At 40.2% G+C, this 17,804-nt stretch overlaps 1 protein-coding gene across 1 annotated transcript in view; it reads right to left on the minus strand.

Annotated features, from left to right (window-relative positions):
- Nucleotides 1–468: 468 nt before the first annotated feature.
- The window catches only part of KL (klotho), a 40,048-nt gene continuing 22,712 nt past the window's right edge, over nucleotides 469–17,804 (minus strand). Inside the window, exons 2-5 of the mRNA XM_005426376.1 lie at nucleotides 14,421–14,931; nucleotides 8,031–8,299; nucleotides 4,478–5,594; nucleotides 469–806 (exon numbers count right to left, since the gene is read on the minus strand). Coding sequence (XP_005426433.1) covers nucleotides 469–806; nucleotides 4,478–5,594; nucleotides 8,031–8,299; nucleotides 14,421–14,931 — 2,235 coding nt within the window. The remainder of the gene's footprint in view (nucleotides 807–4,477; nucleotides 5,595–8,030; nucleotides 8,300–14,420; nucleotides 14,932–17,804) is intronic.

Consider the following 17,804-nt stretch of genomic DNA (forward strand, 5'->3'; position numbering starts at 1 on the left):
CATGATCCCTGCTCCAGTTAGGTTCTAATTCTGGTTAAGAAACATCAGTGTTAAACCCTAATTTGGAAAAGCAAAATCTTGTTTCACCCCAGTCTTGGGAGTGAATTTGACATTTAGGCTCTTCCATCACACCATGTTTTCAAAATCTACTTTCACCTGTACAGTTCAGCAAGGGAAATCCAAGAGGGGGAAAGCATCTGCTTAACAAAAGGTCCCAGGGAAAGTTGTGAGACAACTCCAACCACAGGAATCAAGGACTGGTTATAAACCAAAGGTACTGTAACAGAGAAAATGATTTCTGGAAGCCATATGCAAGCAACAGCTTCTCAATGTCAATATCTTGCAGTACCAAGCAATGTAAATGCCTTCCTAATGCTGAAGCAAACACAGCATTGTGCATTTTTATTTCAGATTTCCCAAGGGATTGCAAGAAAAAGGACAGTGAGTGATGTATTCAAAGGAGAAGCTCTATTTATACTGTCTTTCCACCCTCTTGGAGTAGTAAGTAATGAAGAAAAGAGTAACAACAAACGCAACAAATACAAAAGAGATAAAGGCTAACAAGGATTTTCTCGTTCGGAAGAAGTGACAATCGGCACATGAGGCAACCTCTTCTGGACACAGCAACTCAGGAGTTTCAGGACCAGGAAAACCGTTATTGCCAATTATTTCTCTGTAATGTTTCAGAGAAGGTTTTGGTTCATATTGATTTGCAACATAGCTGTAGAGACCATACTTAGGAGCAGTCTTGTCATTAAAAGAATAGACAAAATATCCTTGAAGGTTAACATCATCCAAGGTGTAAGCTGCAAAAGAAGACAAAGGGTTGAAGAAATGAATCAATGTCACTTTGCATTCAAGAGCAGTACCATATGTCCATTTATAAAGGAGGGACAGGGGAATGTTAAATCCACATCTGCACTTCTCTCCAAAATTAGGTCAGGTACATGTACATCTGTGAAGTGTTTCTCATAAAAAGTAAGAATCTGTCAGCCACTGCCAGACAGCGTGATCTGTGAGTATCCTGCAATTTATTTCCTTGTGCTTGGCAAACACAGCTGTGAGTGCCTGACAGTGTTTAATGATCAGCATAGGGCCTATCATGAAAAGATGGCTCTCTTTGTTATGTATCAAAGAACACAGGTTTTGGGTTTCCTGCCCCTAATTTTCTGCAGCCTGTTTCTCTGACCGCTCCTTCTTCCTTGAAGGGCACATCCTGATGGGGACAGTCAAGAAACAGAGGACATCAGGCTGCACTTCTCACTAGCAAAGGCACAGTGACACCAGAAATATCACACAGCCATGTTGAGGTTGTGTACTGGGATATCACCGGTGCAAGGGGACAGTTTATGTAAATTACAGCCCTCTCCTGTTATTAACCCAAGTTTCTGATCCAAGATGACCTGTATCAGTCTGTATTGAGAACGTGTCCACAATCCATACTGCCAACTCAGCTACTGGAAGAGGCCCAGCAGCTGCAGTGTTAACCTTGAGCCATCATCCTGCTTGACAAAAAAAATCAATCCAAGGTAGTAAACACAAACTTTAATAGTTTATCTCTCAAAATCACTACTGTTTTAGCAAATTAAAGCAGATGAACACAGGACTGAACTTTCATGTGCTTCTGGAAACAATTCTTTCTGAAGCCAGATGCAAGACTTTAGCACCTCTAACCCACTTTTCAAATGTAAAATGAAATAATATTTACCTGGCCTTTTACAGAGCTGCTGCCCAGGATAATTAGCTGTGTTTGCAGAACTGCAGGTGGATTTAATGGTGTTACATAAATGCATATTGCTGTTCGTTGTTTTCAATTGGCAAAGATGTACTTAAAGAGAGTACAAAGCAGTTCAAAATACAGCCTCAGTCCAAAAGGTCCCGTACTGTATCTTGGAATCATTTATCTGCACAAACCTGCTGGCTCCCCTGGAACAATGCAGGTGAGCAACATTACACACACAAAAATTTCCACATGTAGTGCCTGAAATCAGCTGGAGGAAGAAGGCAGAATATGGACTTTAAGGCCAGGGCATACACATACCAATCCCGCTCCTCACTGTGACACTGAGGTAAGGACACAAGATTTCTAATTCATCTTAGTTACTGCACAAGGTGTTGCAAAAAAGAAATGCATGTCTTGGAGAAACCTGAATCAGTCATGATGCCAAAGTTACGTAACAACGAGATGGACAAAAGTGCAATACCAGAGAGGGAAAAGAATAAAATGGAAAAGCTGATGGACCAAACACTATGGAGGAGTGTATGTTGTCCAAAGGGGGAGATTAAGCTTTAGGAAAAGTATTACAGCTAGTTAGCAGAGACATATTTATCCATCACAAAGAAAGTGAAAAAATAAGAAAATAGGTTAAGCTGAAAAACACAGGAGTTATTTACAGGCTGGACAGAAGAGGGAGAAAGAAATGACTGGGGGACAGTGGTAACAGAACAGTACAAAGGGCAAAGTTCTGTAAAAAACAGAGGCATGTAGATGTTCTTGCTAATGGGAACTGGGAGAAAAGTCCATATCCACAGACACTTTGAAAACAGAAGTGCCAAGGAGACAAGCAGTACAGAAAAAGTTTGACACCACAAGCCCAAATATTGCCAAACTTTTTTTTTTAACTATAGATTTATAAAACATGCATTCAATGCTGCAAAATGCTAGAGAATGAACTCTTGGGCACTTAATATTGATGTTCAGTAATCATCAAAAAAGAGGTGGAAATTACAGAGGAGGAAGTTAAAGCCAATAGTTAATACAGTGGACAGGAAGTGCCAGCCATCCTTCACTACCTATCAGAAGAGTGGAACAGATTATATAAAGCTTGATAAATATAAAATTTAGGAAATAATACATGATTAATGACAATCAGCTTGGCTTTATGAAAAATAAATATTGTCAAAATAACTTGACTTTTTTTTCTGACACCAACAGATCAATGAAAGTAATGATGTTTGATGTTAAATACTTAGAGCTTCACAAGGCAAATGACTTGATATTATATGGCATTTGGAACAAGAAAATAGAATGTTATGAGGTCAAGGGAAGCCCATAATAAACAGATTTCAACTAGTCTCAGGTAGAATTAAGTAATAGAACTAGAAGTAAGTCTAGAAATGTAATTGAAGGCAAGTAAGTGTCACAGGGTGTATATTTCTACCATGGTCAGGGAGCTCAGCTTTTAGCACTAAGTTATTTCAAGATCTTAAATATATCAGCAACCTGAAATAAATGTAAAAGTTTTTCTCACAGCCTGCAAGTCACAAAGATTAGAGACATAACTTAGCTAGCACAGCAAGGTTTGCACAAACAAGCAGTAGGCATTTGGACATGACCAATGTGAAGAACAAGCAGATCTAGTTTTGAAGAGGCAGTCCTGCTTTGAACAGGGGGAAGGAATCAGTAACTGAGTTTAAAATGTCAGTAAATCACCACAGAAGCTGTGTAACCAACCTGCTGCCATGGCCAAGAGGGCCAACAGCCTGCTTGCATGTAGAAATGAGGAGGGTAAGAGGTTATACCTGCCTAAGTGTGGCTGTGACAGGAATGGTGTGTCCAGGTGTGGGTTTACGCCTCTCATGAGGAATATCAGCATACAGGGAAAAACTTAATAGCTCAGAGCTTTGAAATGATGCATTATAGCAAGGGACACAAAGAGCTTTGTCTGTATTATCTATCAAAGAGATAAATGAGACATAGCTTGTCTTGTGTCTGCAAATACCTACATAGGTAAAATACATGTGGAAATGCATAACAAGATTGCTTAAAGCTGAAGCTAGAGCAATTAATAGTAGAAATGAGATTTATATATATATATCTATACACACACTGTGAGGTAGCAAAGATTCTTCATCAATAAGAATTATCTCATGTGGGTCTTGTGCTTTTCTGAAAAAACAGCATGTACTGTATGACAGGATGACTCAAAATGCTTTTTGCCTTATAATTTATGAATCTTTGAGACAGAGAAAAGGACTGGTATGTGTTCTGAATAGCAGGAAACAGTCCAGGAAATGGCATAATGAGGTAGACAGCTGAATTATTATGAAGATCGCTGTTGGATAAGATCATTGTTGGATAAGATACAGAGACAACTGAGGAACAGAACTCATACCCAGTCCTGAGGCACATCAGTGGAGAGAAGCAGCAAAACAAAACAACAGTAGAAGTGCAAGAAGATGAAAATCTGACTAGATACATGCGGAGATACTCACACAACTTCTATTTACATTTACTGAATCCATAAAATTCTTCTTCTGCTGTGTTATGGAGATCATAAGCAAGGTCAGTCTTCCTGATGTTTAGTAACACCAATCAATCATAAATCAAGGGGAAAATTACCTGTTATACTGTAGTAACATCTCATTTAGCGAGTATTCTACAGAGAACAATGTATTATAAAACTAAGCATACTTTATCACACAGTGTATACTAATAGTGGGATTTGTGACATATAAACCATCTGTGGCTCCTTACCTTTTAAAGCTTCATTGATGTAATTCTGTATGTAATACACTCTGAGCTTATCATACACCATATTCTGGTCATCGTCAATCCCATTAGCCATAACATAAATTGGGACATTGCCATACTTTGATTTCACCCACTTGAGCAATTTACGCAGCCCCCAGGGCACTACTGCAGCTCTGCTGGGAGAGTGAAGCCACGTGATGTCATTGATCATTTGAACTTCAAGGAAGTGATCATATTTTACTGCATCTTCTTTCTCTGAGCCCACAAGAGTAGTAGTGTAGTGACTCAAGGCAAAAAAGTCAAATGAGCCCTGTATTAACTTCTTTTCATCTTCTGAGAAGTAAGGCAAGTGGAAATTATACAGGTCAACACTGTTTCTTCGGTGAAGCCACGCTCTCATCACCTCTGGGTAGTCTCCGCTCCCAAAGATGGGCTCTGCAAGCCAGCCAATGTCAAACTCTAAAATCCTGTCAGCAACTTCTTGGTCATTCCTGGAAAAGGGACAAGCTGGTTCTACCCAGTCAGCTTGCAAAGCTATAGATATCTTGCCCTTCTGAGATCTCCTGAATTCTTTGTCATAAAGATGCCAGACTTTTGCATGGGCTTTCAACAGGTTGTGCCCTGCTGTGTACGTCAGGTTTTTCACAGACGGTTCATTCATGGTGATCCAAAATTTGACATTGTCCCCGAGACTTGTAAAGCAGAATCTGGCATACTCAACAAAAGCCTGAACAGTTTCTGTGTTTTCCCAAGCACCATATTTGGCAAGAGAAACTGGAAGCTCTTGATTCTCAATCATAGGTTGCCATAAAGCAACGACAGGAGTTATGTTAACCCTGAGGAGTTCACTAGCAAAACACTGATAGTAATGTACAAGTGTGTGGTTGATTAGAGAAAGGTTACCTAAAGGAAGGATTAAAGACCATTTCAGTGAAAAATGGAAGTGTGTGACATGCATTTCTTGCAGAAGAGAGATCTGGAGCCTGATAGCAGCAAAGTCAACACAGTGACGCTTGCGCTTCGAGGCGTAAACTCCATCCACTTTAATGAGCTTCTTTGTCTGGTGAACATCCCACACATAAACACTGGAGTCAAGGAACTGGGCAGGTGTCGTGTCTACCTAGGAGGAACAGGAAACACACCAGATTCAAGCTGTTTGTTCCAGGTAGGTGGGAACATCATAACCATCAGACACAGCCTAGTGAAAGAATATCCTGAGTCAAAACATTGCATTCAGCATCTCTGATACTGCCATCTTGGGCTCATATGAATGAATGACTCTTCTGTTAACAAGTGATGTCAGAAAAGTACCAAATCTATATATTATTTTCACCCTACTTTCCAAACAAGCTTATGCTAATGGTCATCATGTTTATGTCATCTCTAAGTTGTTCCAGTTTCCAAAAGAAACAAGGGATTGCTCAGGGATAAGGCACTAAGTCTGCAACAGATATCCAGAGATCTTCAGTGAAGACTACAGTAATTTTAAACATGTTTTTCTTTGACGGAGAGCATACAGAGAGACTGTCTGCTGTGAATTACCCAGTACAGTCAATTTAAAGACCACTCCCTGAATGCATGAGAAGAAATAATGAATACAACATCATTTCTGTGTTCTCTTTTCCTGACTATGATGAAAGATGAGTAATGCTCTGCACTTGATTTTTAGCAAAAATTCAGTGGACAAGCAAATTTTTTCCTTCTTGCTGAGACATCCTTTTTTATTTAATTCATACTGAAGTAATTTCCAAGTTATTTCAGCAGGCTGTTGATGTCTGAATCAATTTTTTGGGCTTCTGGGTAAACCCGGTGTCTGTTACTCCAACAGAAAATGCATTTCCCAGAAGGCTTTAGGGTTTCAGATGTCACAGCTGCCTGTATGATACACAGTAACACAGTACAAGATGAGCTTCTCTGGGTCACTCAGAATTATACTTTCACTTTTTAATGAAAATCACCAGCACAGTTAAGGACTAGAAAATGAAAAATTGAACTACTTATAATAATGCACAGTGTGAAATTTCCTCAGACACACTCTGTGTAATTCTTCCTAGATCCAAAACACAGGATAGTGGTACCATGGTCTTTATTTGTCCTTTCCTCTTTCTTTTTAATCTTTGGTGTGCGGCTTCCCCCTGAGCTCAGATTCCTTGTCTTGCCCTCTGTTTGAAAAGCAGGTGTCAGCCTACAACCAGTGTTCAACTTGTAGCTGAGGCTCTGCAGACTGTATAAAAGAAGCTGCTGAAAATCAGTTGCTCTTTTCTCCGGAGAGGTCAGTACTGTGCTTGTAGAAGAAAGTAATAAAAAACAGCATGTCTGAGGGAAATTGCTTTTCTGGAGAATTGTCCCTTGTAGATTACCAAAGCATGCATTGCCACTAATACTGTGGGAATGCTGTCAAAACAGTTTTTCCACCGTGATGCATCTACAAATCAAACAACCTAAGCCTTACAGCACAAATTGTTTGAATGGCCTTTTGAAACGAAAATATTCAGTTTTGAAGATTTTGGGGATGGGAGGGATTTTTTAGCTGTTGTAGGCTGACCGACTCTGCAACTTTATAGTTGTTACTGACTCCAAAAGCAGCAATTCCATTTCCAATTCTTAATCTATCTGAGAGCTAGGAGGATGACTGGAATTTTCTTGGAAATCGGTGCATGACGTAAGAAGGCTGCAGTATTTCTCAAGAGAACAAAGCCAAATCTTACTTTTGGAGTGAGAAAAAACAAACAAGCTCCTCACATTCAAGCCTTAAGAAAGATTCTGCCTTTGTGGAAAAAATATATTCAAAATTCTGGTTTTGGATGAAGCCTTGGCTTTGAATTTACACCTCTTTACTGTGGTTAGAGAAGCTCTGCAACCCAAAATAGCATCCGAAAATTACAGAGCCCAACAGTTAAAGCGATCACAACTAAGGTACAATTTTTACTCATGTTATAAAGTATTATAATATGAAAAATTCTCCCAAAGTATCAAATCAGTTGAAATAAAGACTGAGGGCTGTGAACTAGCTAGGTTCTATGCAGGGGCACTGCAGGCCCTCATCAGACACAATATAACATAAAATGAAATAGAAGGATCACAGAAATTTCATTTAAATCTAATATCATTCACTTCCTTTTATATAAAATCTCTCTAAGAACAGTACCAGGATGCATATGCATAAGATATAGAAACATGCCACTGGAGTTTAGGAGTTGTCAGGAAGTTTTTGAAAACATGCATTTTACAGTTTAGCAGATTTAACTGACTTCCCTTTGAAAAGAGCTGACTTCCCATAACTGATCGCATATGTTCAGGGAAGACAAGCATCAGACTCCTTTCCATTTCCATACATTTTTCTATAATGTTATTTATAGTGTCTCAATCTGACTGGTTTGCCTTGATCACACACAGCAAGTCTGGTGAAGAATGATAGACACACTGTTTGGCTCAAAAGCCTTGTACCCATCTCCTTGCAGCACTGTGGCAAAGACAGTCTATTCAGCAAATATGTCACCGTGAACTTGTGCACTGATCTGGCTGGACAGCCTGTTGGCTTTGTTATCAGACTCACCTGAATGTAGTTGTCAACAATTCCCCAAGCAAAGCCGCAGGGAAAAATACCTTCTATGGGCTGGTTTTCAGGCAAAGGTGGGAAACCATTTTTTTCTATCAACTTTTGATAGAACAAGACAGAAGATTTGGGCATCAGCTTCTTGTCATGGCTTTGAAAATCAACATAAAACAGTCCACGGCGAATGCTGTACCCCCTGTGCCACTCAAAGCCATCCAGGAGGGACCAGACTGTGTAGCCAAACACGTTAACTCCGTCGTACCGGATAGCTGAGGAAAGAACAAACCCAAACTTTTAGCACAGTGCTCATTTTTCCTCTGTAGATCACACCCTATCAGCAATGCTTGCAGTATTAGTGTGTAAGAACAATGCAACAGGTCAGATAAGTATCTCAGGGCCTCCCTCAAAGCCTTTTCAGGGAACATACTTCAGCTGCACTGGGGGAGCTGCCAGATTATGGTAGGAGGCAGCAGAGGTACCTAGCTTGGCTTTAAAGCAGCGAGGTTTAGAAATAGCAGCCGTGCAGCAGTGGTTTGAGCAGTGCTGCTCATCAGACGTGCCAAACCTCAGCCTCAGAGTAGAGCCTGAGCCATCTGCAGCCACAGAGCTGGGGGCTGCCCTGCACTGCCCTCTGCTCTGCTCATGCTGCAGCTCACTCCAGGGTAGCTGTTGCTGCAGCACTACCCTATATGCAAACAAAAGCTGTACTCCTTTTCATCTCCTCCCCCTCCACTCCAAATACATATTGGGAAAAATATGACAGCATGTTTGGTGTGCACATGAATTTATATTACCACAGATTTCAAGTAGAAGTGATAATACAGAAAGACTCTGTTTATTTTGAAATTTTGTCTCTTTACATCTTTTATGGCACAGCATTTTCCAGCTCAAATATTTAAGGGTTTCTAAAAATATGTGCATGTTCTAGGTCAACTGTTTGACTTCTAAAACCACCACATGCTTTCAAGGCTAATGTCAGGATCTACTAGCATCTGTTAGTTTTACCAGCATTATTATAAGATTCCAAATGATACTCACTTTTAGCTGTATTAAACACTGAGATTCAGCAAAATGTTCCTGGGCAAGGCTCAGCTCCAGGAAAGCACAAAAAGAGTGTGCTAATTCTATTTACATAATTAGACCCACCCTAATTCAGCAATGCATTTAAGCACATTCTTAAGCGTTCTTTTGAACTGGCGTTTGGCTCTGTAGCCAGCAAAGTTTATCTTTATTACTCACCATTTTCTGTCAGCCCAAACTGGATACTGCCTGAAGATAATATTTACCAGCCTAGTAACACTGAAAGCATTATTTCAGGCAAGCAGAATAACAAGATCCTAATTTCCTGAGGTACATTTACTAACGTACCTCATTACAATCAGTTATGAGGCACCACATGCATTCATGATTGTAACCCTGTTTGAATCAATTAAAAGAATAATGCAGTTAAATAAGGAACAAATTTGGCCCAGTCTTTGTCAGAGGTCGTGAGAAAATGTCTAAGGAAATGGAATATTTCTCCTCCTAAAGGCACCATTCTTTTGTATTTGGCAAATGTCACTGTTTTTCTAACCTCTGCATGCACCCATGATGACATCTGCCATACAGCAGAGTACAAGCCAGTACAGGTCCACTGTGTGAACCAGTCTCAGTGAAAACTTCTTTGAACAGCATCTCACCCTTTTGGAAGTCATCACTTCACACAGCACTCCCACACTTGCTGAGCACCTTGTAAAAATCCTCCTCAAATCCTTTTAAAAAATGTATTAACTTTTAAGTGTCACCTAGGAAAGAAGCAACTTGAAAAATGTTTGGAAGTTCCAAGAAGTCTGGAAGTCTCCAACACCGTATCCCACACCGACTGCATATAACCAAAATAAAAATTAATGCATCATTTCTCTTTTCTTTTCTTTTCTTTTCTTTTCTTTTCTTTTCTTTTCTTTTCTTTTCTTTTCTTTTCTTTTCTTTTCTTTTCTTTTCTTTTCTTTTCTTTTCTTTTCTTTTCTTTTCTTTTCTTTTCTTTTCTTTTCTTTTCTTTTCTTTTCTTTTCTTTTCTTTTCTTTTCTTTTCCTTTCTTTTCAATCCAAAAGTGCCAACATCACAGCAGAAGATGGAGGCCAAGAAGAAGAAGAAGAAAGGCTGGACATGCCCAGATCCCTCCATCTTGCCCCCTGAACCCCCATTCTAAAAACCCCAAAAATCTATTTTCCACTCTGTGATAAATTCACTATCATTCTACTTAAACTGTCGTGGCTTGTAATTCTTCATATAAAGGTTGGTAATTGTTTTTTCTACTAAATCAAAGGCACAGGGGTCCTGGGCTCTGTGCCAGGGTCTCTGAGCCCCCTGACAGGGTCCCACATCCTCCAGGGCAGTCAGAGGGATTTCCTGGGTTCCCTCACTGTCTTGTGTCCCCCAACATCCCAACAGATGGAAGGAAATGCAGAGGGTGGGTGCTCTGCTCCCCTCGGGGTTCAGGATCCAGGAGGCTCCGTTTTGTTCCCTCTGGTGCAGAATTCCCCAGTGACCATTCACTCTTTTGCTCTTTTGCAAAAGAAAAAAGATGAATGAATTGGGGAGCCTGAGTTGTTTGTGGTGTGCACACATCAGTAACGAGCAGTGACACGGCTGGACATTCCTCACCCCGGATACATAATCTTTATTATTTATAAAGCCCCAAAACAACCCAGCCACATTGCCCATCAACAAATATCCTTGGAATAAGTGAGCTGGAAGTGTTCCTGCACCCAGTGATGGATCAGGGACATCAGCTGGGGCCCTCCTTGCAAACACCACGGGGTTACTGCAGTAAATAAATCAGCCTTAACTTTTCTCTGAGGCCAGCAGCAGCAAGAGGAGTGTGTAAGGAAGTCTGGGTTATTAATCTCACAGCTCCTGCCTGCTGGTCAGTTCATCAAGCTCAGGAATATGAGCAATTTATTCCAGTGATCATCCTGAGAAGCATTTCTGCCTCTGTCCTGCTCCACCTCCAGGCTAAGCTCATTAATTCCACATGGCAAGGAAAGCTCACAATGACTGATCAGACCTTCCCTGCGCCAATTCCGTGTTTTCCAGGCTCAGACAGGGAGCCCAGCACTGCTCACAGCCCAGGCTGAGCGGGAGGAAAGGATGGAGCTGTCAGAGGTGAGAGATGGGTTGTGTTTGGTGCAACACAAGCTGGAATGAGAGGAGCTGAGGCAGGAGCAGGGAAGTGGTGCCTGATTCCCACAGGGAACACCCCAGAGAGGCAAAACCCCCCCAGCAGCTCCTTCCCCTTCTCCTGAGCTGAGCCCACCTTGCAGAGGGGCTTCTCTTCTCTTCTCTTCTCTTTTCTTCTCTTTTCTTCTTTTCTCTTTTCTTTTCTTTTTTCTTTTCTTTCTTTTCCTTTTCCTTTTCCTTTTCCTTTTCCTTTTCCCTTTCCTTTTCCTTTCTATCTATGTGTCTTTTTTCCTTTATGTCTGTTGGTGACCAAATGAGGCTGACTGTAATCTAGACTGTCCTTGCTTCTGAAACTCAGTGGCCTTGTCCATACTCTCACTGCAAGTGACTCCTGATCTGAGCAATCCCCCAGAGCAAGCCTAAAAGTATGATACTGTACAGACCAGAACTCTGCCAGAACTGGGTTAAAAATTAAACAGCATTTCATGTCCTGTTTGGCTCAATACTATAGAAGTCATGAAAGGAAACATGGCAGACTTATAAGTATCAGACCTACAAGATCTTTAAAACCCTTTGCTCAGCTGGTCTCCAACAGCAATGCCTGAAGGGGAGGTGTGTGAAGCCCCCAGCCCATGCTTCCATCAGGAAGGTGCCCAAGATCTATATTTTGCCTCTGGACATACTTGAGAATCGCTTGGTCCTACCTGTCATGGGTCTGGCTATTCCTTTTCTGCTTAAGACTCTGAATTCCGACCTGGTAACTCCCCAGACAATGACCTGGCCTCTACCGTGACAGTCAACATGACCCAGAGGAGCCCTTCCAGGGAACATGCTCTGCTTTACAAGCCACAACCCATTTGTTTGTTGCACCATGGACAGAAAAGGGATGTGAATATAACCCCAGAGTAAGATCCCCACACATGGGGGAAGATATCTCCAACCAATTAATGGCTCTAATTAATTTTTAACAACTTTATATTACAGCTCTATTTACTCTAATCAACCCTAAATAGTGCCTAGAAAAAAAAAAAAAGAGAGAAAGAAATACCAAAAATAGCAAACAGGGCTGTGAATCCCAAATAAATATCCTTTCCCAAAGGAAAATAAAAAATAAATTTTAAAAAATGTACAGACCTTGTCTACAGCATGCAGTATCAGAGTGGACACCTACATCAGCACTTCAAGGGAAATCAGGAGCACACTTTTGAGCAAATCTCCCTCATCATGCTTCAGTTCATATCACACAGGGGGCTCAGAATGCATGTTCTGTGTTCCTTTGGGGTAAAATTAATCCAGAAATGGGCTTCAGGAATACATACAGTGCGGACACCTGGCCCTCAACCTCAATTCTTTTTTACTCTACAGGTTTGCTCTGGGTTTTCCTCTACCGGTTTGCTCTACAGGTAGCAACTGGGCTGCACTTACTTGTTAAAGCAGATGCAGAAATAAGCAGTTCTGTCTGAACCAGTGCATACACACAGCCAGGCACAGATACTGGCAAGATCTAGCAAGTAGCCAAATCCCAGCTATGCGGACCCACATCTGAATTAATCATCCTTGCTTCTCAGTGCTACAGTTCCTGTGTCATTTTACTGTCCCTTCACCACTGGAGTGAATTTCATGGTTAATACCTCAAAAATCTTCCTATCACAGTGCTTTATTGCACTGGATAGGCATATCTACAATTCTCAGAGAGAAAGCTTGTGCCTTTATGTTTGGTTTTTAATGCTGTCCAACAACTCTGCTCACAGCCAGCATGATGACTTTTTTGGATCTTTCTCAGCTAAATTCCCCAAGGTACTGCATAGAAAACTTTAGCATTTACATTGGATTTTGCAGATTCTAACAACAGAAGATTTGAGTGCAATACTTTCCCTTTTAATGATACTAAAGTCCCTCCTGCAGACCCAGCCTGTCTCTGCTTTCTTTGCTTGTTTGTTTTTTTTTTTTCTAGAAAAGATTTAGGCAAGTGCCAGTGTCTTATGACAAGTCTTTAATACTGTTCTTGCTGTTGTTATTATTTACTGAGTGATACAATAAATGGAACGACACTTTGTAAACTGAGATTGCTTCCAGCCAGCTGTGATTAAAAGACAGATCTACGTATGTATTTGCAGCAATTTAAAACCTAAGCAGAAATAGGGGTATGACCCTTCATGAAGATGAACTCTTCATCTGACTTTATGCAAACTAGTGATACTGTACTTGCAACAGTTAGTTACTATTTTGCTCAGGTATTTATTCACCTTTTAATTTACTTGTAATAATTACATTTCTGGAATAGCAGATGAAACCAATTTGGGAGTCCTCTGCATCTTCATTACTGCTGAGAATGAAATTAAACCAATTTTTTCTCATTCACCATATGAAAATGGCAATGTAACACAATGTCTATTTCATCTGAATTGATAGATACAATAATACTATTTAAACCAAGAACAGTAAAGTGTAGACAAGTAAATCACTTGACAAATTGTAAATTTAGACATTAAAAGACAACGAAAGTGGAAATGGGAACCCCAACAACTTATTGGCAACTACTAGGATTGAAAAAATGTTTTTTCCAGAAGGAAATGGGAAAACAGCAACCACGTCTCATCTACGGTGGTGTATTTCCCTTACTGTTTGGAAAAAATAATAGGTTAACAAATTAAATTATTTTGATCATATATCCTCAACTATTCAGTTCTCCTTTAACTGATGGAAATTCAAATTACTGTGATTGATGCCCACAGCTGTACAAATGTGAAATTTGGGCAAGGCCAAGATGCAGAATGAGAAGGTTCCAGTATTTAATTTTAAAATGTACTATTTCAGCCTTATGGGTTTTTTCAGGGGAATTTCTATTGCATAGTATTTACCTTTCCATATATATTCTTATGTTTTGTACATATGCATTCAGATAAGGAAAGCAGCTATTAATATATAATACAGCAAATTGTCCTAAGGCCACTCAGAATATAGTTTACATGTCTTGCACTTCCTCCTACCAAAGACAGTAGAAAATTTTCCTACTGTCTTCAAGAACAGCAGCATCAGGCTCACCAAATGCTATGTGCAGATATGAGAGTTCTTCAAGAAAAGAATAAACCCAGGAAAAGGATTTGAACTCTCATTTCATAAGTGCTAAGATGAATGCTAAAATCGGTTTTCAGCCTGGTGCCTTAACACACCTCTGTGGGCTATACTGCATTATGATTTTTTCAAGCATGTATTAATGCAAAGTCTTACCTTTTAAAGTTTCCATAATGAACTTTTTGAGATAGTAAATATATTTGGCATCATCTTTCTTGGTGGTACCAGAAACGAACCAGCTGTTCTCCACAATGAATATTTGGGGGTTGTTATATTCACTGTTTATCCAGTAAAGGAGCTGCCTCAGGCTTATTGATTCCAACTGCTGGAATTTCATGTGGGAGTCCAAAAGCTGGAAACTCAGGGTAGCTCCAAAAGAAAGAGCAAAGAAGTCTGCTGTTCCCTTGATATACTTCTTCTCAGCCTCACTGAATTCAGGCAACAGAGATGAGAGGTTGCTCCTCATGCTCTCTGGATAGTCACCATCAATGAATATGGGCTTAGCAAACCAGCCAAGCACAAAATCAAGGGATTTTTGGCATTCTTTTATGTTCTTTTCAGTCATACGCTGGGGTTTTATCCAGTGGGAGCTGAGGGCAATGGACACTTTTCCTCTTTGAGCTGGACGGAAATGGTCATTGTAGAGATGCCAGACCTTAGCATGGGCCTGTTGAAAAGAAAGGCTGTAATTAATGGACCCAAAAATCCATTTTAAGTAACACAATTATTCTCAAGTACTGGGGCTCAGTGTTATTAATTCATCAATAGTTTACAATACCTAAATTACCTCTCAATACTATATTAATACCATGTATCATCCAGAAATTGCTAGCTGGCTGGGGAAAAGAGCATCTCAGCTTTCCATAAGATACTATTACAAGCACTGAACACACTTCTGGCTTTATTAACTTATATTATTGAGTTCAGACATACTGCCAGTATTTACAAAAATGAAAATGCACTTAACCAAACATGTTTCAAAAAAGGTTTTCATTATAGGAATATAACTTTATCTGCAGATTCATGGATATATAAAAAAAGAACTTTAAAATATTGCCCAAAACTCTGAAACAATATAAAACAAAGAAATGCCTTTGAACTTAATACTCTTTGAATCAGAACACACAATACAGGAATATAGAACTATCTATCTGGACTTCAGAAAGTCTGGTGAAAATAAAATTGCCACAGGTCCTGGAAAATTTTTCCAGTAATTCCATTTAATCTATTAAAATGTACTATTTATACCTAGCATTAGAATTTAAGCACTTGTCTTGGTATAATTTTATCTTTTACTATAAGAACATATTTTGTACCAGATTTCTTTCCTGAGATCTTACAGAGTCAGTTATAACAGTCTCTTGATGTTCCTTTTAAAAGCTAAATGTTAAGTTCCTGAAGCCTTGCATTATCTTCGGGCATTACCTTCAAGCTCTTTAACCACTCTAACTGCTCTCCTCTGATTCTCTTCCAATTTGTCATCATCTGTCTTTCAACTGCAGAAGCAGAAATGGACATAATATGCCAGCGGCAGTCTTGCAAGCAGTAAAACCAGAGACAATTTACCATACTATTTCTGCTCATGTGGCCACAGAATTACAGTGTGAGCATATGCACATCTAAACGACCATCTCTCCAGAGCCCTTCATAATCTAAAACATATCTTTTCTATGAGCCTAGCTTATCAGAGAACGTTGACCGTTCTGTGAATCCATATTCAATCTTCTTTAATATATACATTAGTATAAATTGTTCTAGGCCATTGTTGAAAATGTAAAAATAGGAGATTTGACAACACGAAGGTGGGAGAGTGGCCAATACAACAGTGGGTTCAGTGCAACCCTCCAGAAGGACCTCGAGAGGCTGGAGAGATGCACAGAAGTATCGCCCGAAGTTCCAGAAAAGCAAATACAGGGTCCTGCACCAAATGACCTTATGTCCCAGGACATGCTGGGGGAAATTCCTGGAAAGCAGCTCTGAGAGAAGGACCTGGGGGTCCTAATGGACAACAAGGTGCCCCTGAGCCAGCAGTGTCCTTGTGGCCAAGAAGGGCATTGGTGTCTTGGGGTGGATTAGGATGGAAGAGCAGTGCCAGCAGGTCAGGGGAGCTGATCCTGCCCCTCTACTCTGCCCTGGTGAAGCACATCTGGAGGGCTGTGTCCAGTTCTGGCTTCCTTAGGACAAGAAAGACATGGAGCTCCTGGTCCAGTGGAGAAGAGCAAGGATGTGTGAGGGACTGGAGCATCTCTCTTACAAGGAAAGGCTGAGGGAGCTGGGCCTGCTCAGCCATGAGAAGAGACGACTGAGGTGGGACCTCATCAGTGTCTTTAAGTATCTAAAGAAGAGAGCCAAGAGAATGGATCCAGGCTCTGCTCAGCAGTGCTGAGCTACAGGACAAGAAGCAACAGGCAGAAACTGATGCACAGGAAGTTCCACCTGAATATGAAGAACTTTTTTACTGTATAGATCAACAAACACTGGAATAAGCTGCCCAAATGGGTTGTGGAGTTCCTCTCACTGGAAATATTCAAGATTTGTTGGTTTCAATTCTGTGTAATGTGATCCATCATGATCCTGCTTGAGCAGGGAGGCTGGACCAGATGAACTAGTGCGGTGCCTTCTTGCCTGACACATCCTGTGATTCTGTAATTCTGAGATCCACTCATTAGAATAAAACCTACCTAATAACTCTACTAACAGTTTACATGTGCATTTTGAGACTCATAGTTCAGTATCTGTTCATATGTGCTGTGCTGACACAAACCTCCACTTTCACCATGCAGAGTCGCCAATCAAATGAACGTATATCAAAATGTCACATGCATTTTTAGCTTTCCCTAAAATATACACCATATAGAAAGCCTTAGAATTCCACTCCATGCAGTTGGCATGTCGGCAAATTTTATCATTAATTTACTGATAGCGGCTGTTTAGAGTTTTCTTTTCATACACTCTTCCTATTTAAGCTTTGAAGTACAATCACTTCCAGTTGCCAGCATTATTAGGAATATAATTTTTGACATCAACATTGTTAATTACCCAGGAAAATAGCAAATTCTAAGATTTTACTGCTCTAGCAGACTTTTAATTATCAGTGCTGAGAGAAAAACCAGTGGAAGTAAAGTACAACTAAAGGCAAGATCAATAATCAAGGCTCAATTCAGCAGCCCCCATACAGAAACCTGCTGCCTTTGAGTCATCGTGAGGTATATAGAACAACTGCACAGATCTTCAGGAGACTAGACCCACACCCTTTCAGAGTGGTCACCAAAAGCCAAAAAGAACAATCTCAGAAACTGTGAATCACAGTCCACACCTATGTGCATGTATCTGAATCAAGCTCTGAGTTGCAGACTTCCATGTAGTTGCTCTCATTTATAATACATCAATAGCTCCAATAAACATGATGCAGCCTGGCCATCTGTCCATATTAATACAATGGGTTTTGACGCTCATGAGAAACTCTAGTAACAACTTCAAAATCTCATGACAAAAATGAGAGCTGACCTAAGTACAGACTTTACTTCACACCAAAGCTCT

This window comes from Geospiza fortis, unplaced genomic scaffold, assembly GCF_000277835.1.
Source record: "Geospiza fortis unplaced genomic scaffold, GeoFor_1.0 scaffold181, whole genome shotgun sequence".
Taxonomy (NCBI): domain Eukaryota; kingdom Metazoa; phylum Chordata; class Aves; order Passeriformes; family Thraupidae; genus Geospiza; species Geospiza fortis.